At 40.4% G+C, this 3508-nt stretch overlaps 1 protein-coding gene across 1 annotated transcript; it reads left to right on the top strand.

Annotated features, from left to right (window-relative positions):
• Window positions 1-130: 130 nt before the first annotated feature.
• On the top strand, window positions 131-2811 carry SARC_05545 (hypothetical protein; the record flags this gene model as incomplete). Its single annotated transcript, XM_014300591.1, has 8 exons — window positions 131-146; window positions 524-640; window positions 936-1045; window positions 1184-1352; window positions 1575-1751; window positions 1956-2024; window positions 2174-2376; window positions 2546-2811. 8 exons carry the CDS (start codon window positions 131-133, stop codon window positions 2594-2596), a joined length of 912 nt encoding a protein of 303 aa, XP_014156066.1. The 3' UTR covers window positions 2597-2811.
• Between the last annotated feature and the right edge of the window lie 697 nt (window positions 2812-3508).

The following is a 3508-nucleotide window of genomic DNA, read 5'->3' as shown; positions in this document are numbered from 1 at the left end:
CTCACATACAGACAGACACACACACATATATATATTATATATATATATATATATATATTTATATATATATATATATATATATATATATGTATATGTATATATATATATATATGCGTATATTTAGATTTATATGTGTACGTGTATACGTATGTATTTATGTATGTATATATGTATGTATGCATGTATGTATGCATGTTTGTATGTATTTTTCACATCATATAAGTATTTTTTTTGCATCGTTTGGTTATTATTGTAGGAGTCTGTTATTGATGACTTTCAGATGACAAACATGGTCACATTAATAGATTACACTCATTGATTGGTTTTCTATGTGTATCGTAAGTACTGGCCGCGCCCAACGATTTGATTTAGTTGCAATTTCACACTGATGGTGATAATTGCACGTCGTTGTATACAAATTTGTGTAATATAATTTAGAAAACGAGATCTTAACTCAAGTTCGCGGATGGAGAATTGAAATAAAGTTTTCGTACTATCTTTCCTGTTTTTATTATTATTCTAGGCGATCTTATTAAAACCTTACAGACGCACTACCCACTTTCTGGTGTACCACTGTTTTCCATGGTCGGTAGTGGACTTGTCACCCTCCTCATGAACATCTACGCCAGATGGATGATGCGTAAGTATTTTTTTCTCGTTTGCTTAGCTATATTTGTCACGCGCAAGTTGCATTGGGCGATTTGCTTTCCAGTTTGTAATGACTGTGCTTTTTTTATAGTAATTTTCTATTCACGATTGTTGGGCACGCATTTCGGTACTATTTATACCTGATGACGTTAGCGTTGTATCGTGAAAAACTTATTATCAAGCTTATAATGGATTATCGTTTTCGTATCAAGACATTTCGGCGTTTTTTTCTCGCCTTGATTTCTAACTACTGCGGTAAATTCACGATGGTGTGCGACCCACTTCAGCTGGTGATATCGGGTGGAGGCTATCCTTCGTCGCTTCCGAGATGCTCTGCGTCAATGGATTGGCAAAGGCTTATCTTAAAGGCCCACGTCCCTACTGGATGGATGACAAGGTGTGTGATTTTCGTTGGAAAACCTCACAAATGACGCGTTTTGCGCATAGAGTGATATAATCAGCCATACATCCTCAACAAAGATTTTTCTCTCCATATTTTTTATTAATACATCACGTGCACACGATTTTAAACCAGATCAAAACTCTAGACCCAACATTGGAGACGTCGTATGGGTTCCCAAGTGGCCATGTGATGGGATTATACGTGGTTTGGGGTATTCTAGCTTGGCATGTTGGTGGAGTATTCACTTTCACATTATGGGCCGTGATGACTATCTTAGTAGCCTACTCTAGGGTGTACACAGGTAAGCTAATCACCAGAGTGTCTTACACTCTTTATTTCAGGTTTGTAAATTTGAATTTTATATCTTGAAGCTATCCGACCCACTTTCGAATGGGTAACCGCGGCTTGTGCCCAGCTTCCAGCTTGCCTCTACCTGAATTGAATGTCGTTTGAGAAACACGCACACACTAATCAACCCCAATAGCAAGAAAACATTCTCATCTACAAACAATTACTGCCGAAGGTGCCCACTTTCTGCATGACGTAGTCGGCGGCTGTATTTTAGGCACCGTCTTGCTGGCGACGGATATCCTGAATGAACATTATGTTTTGAAGTCCGGCCAACGTGGATCGTTCATTGAGGCAACAATACTCATCACCTGGGCCCTAGTCGCATTCACGGGAGTGATCAAACTAGCAGGCAAGTTGGTCGTGTGTGTGGACTGTTTCTGAATCTCCGATATCAATCTTTCAGATTCGACTTCCGTTGTTTTTTATTCGAACAGAGACATGCTCGATGCGTTTTCGAGTTAAGTTCCACACTTGCCGTACTTGTAGTCGTCATACCATATTCAACTCTCTACACTGTTGAAGGTCACTTACTTTTAGTTGTCATGTTCCACAGCCGACATCAACGGACGAGTGAAATTGGCCATGGTATACGAAGGCGTCAGCGGGGCTGGATTCTCACTCGGTATTTACGATGTACTTTAGTTCACTTTGATACTTGGTCTGTGTATTCTCAGTTCGCGCTACATTCGTATGTGTTTTGAATATAGATAATCTGGCTGGGACGTTAATGCAAATACTCACCATCAAATCATTTGCTACTTGATATTCTAGGTCTCGCTGTCAGTCACCTGTTAGAGGCCTTCAATCCACTGGACTGTGTGGAAAACCCTCCAATGCCTCTGCATCTATGTCTAGTGGGGCTGATTACAGTGGTTGCGTTAGATAAGGCTGGGAAGCAATTGACCGAGTACGAGGACGGTACACGGGATATGACCAGTCTAGCCTTGCAGGCGTTGGTTTATGCTGCTTTAATGGTACGTTACTTCACTCTAATGTTGATTGATTTGCCCTTTATCTGCTGCTTGTTATGTGTTATATGTTGAATTATACTCTTACTTCTTGCGGTCTCTTGAACGTTAGGGTTCGAATCCGTTGTTTGCGAAACCTTAATGATGCGAACGATTTGCATCGCCCCCAATTCAGGTCTGGAGTACATACCTTTGGCCCCGCTTGGTATTCCAGTGCTCGGTTTAGGAGAAGGGAGCACGCCGAGAAATGCTGCACTCTGGCAGTCGTGAGTATGCACTATGCAGACCAACCTCTACGAGTAAAACTAAATAAGGAACACAACTAAATAATAAATTAAACAACTAGCGACTTTACTATATGAAAATAAAAGTAGACTATGATTGGTTTTTCCCCGTCATATCTCCACAGTAGGTATAAGCGCAAATAAAGTTTGCGAATCGAGTTGAACGTGTACATTTACATGCACGTGAATAGTATGTGTCACCTTTATTAAATTGGAGTGTATCTGGGTGTGCTTATTTGGCTCGCAATACTATGCGTGGGTGTGCTTAAAGCTGCGTAATCAAGCCTATGTATCATGATGTATCATTATTCCACTTGTATCGACAGTCTCTCGAGAAGTATTGTAGATAACGGCACTGCTGTGGTTATCCAAACGCATTCGTTACACCTGCTCATCGCATCTATCCACAAATCTTCAATCTGTAATCTTCACAGGCAAGATTCCTAGTATCCATCCACTGAGCTTCGGTTTATGGCTACGCTTCTGTGCCTGTCATTAGTGAAAGAGGCTTTTCCATGACCTTCGGGAATATGATACGGGCTATCCTTTGTATCGCTTTACTGTCAATTTTTTTTAAATGTTTCCTCTCGTAGTCTTCTAATATGTTTCAATTTATTTAGGCTGCTATATGCTTCCATTTGGTAGATACCCATACATATAGTAGAGACTGAGAGTATGAGATACGTTATGTACCCGATAGGCATAGCCCTCTTAAATTTGTCAAATTAGAGGGGGCTATGGATGTTTGGCTTGTATGCAATAGGCCGATACCATAAACCTCCTCCCTAAAATAAGTATAGGCCATGCCGATACCCTGAAGTCGTGAACCCTACTATGAAACCAAAATCAAAGCT

Source organism: Sphaeroforma arctica (assembly GCF_001186125.1).
Source record: "Sphaeroforma arctica JP610 unplaced genomic scaffold supercont1.357, whole genome shotgun sequence".
NCBI lineage: Eukaryota > Ichthyosporea > Ichthyophonida > Sphaeroforma > Sphaeroforma arctica.
Note: the sequence above shows the minus strand (reverse complement) of the source record. Positions and strands in the feature narration are given on the sequence as shown.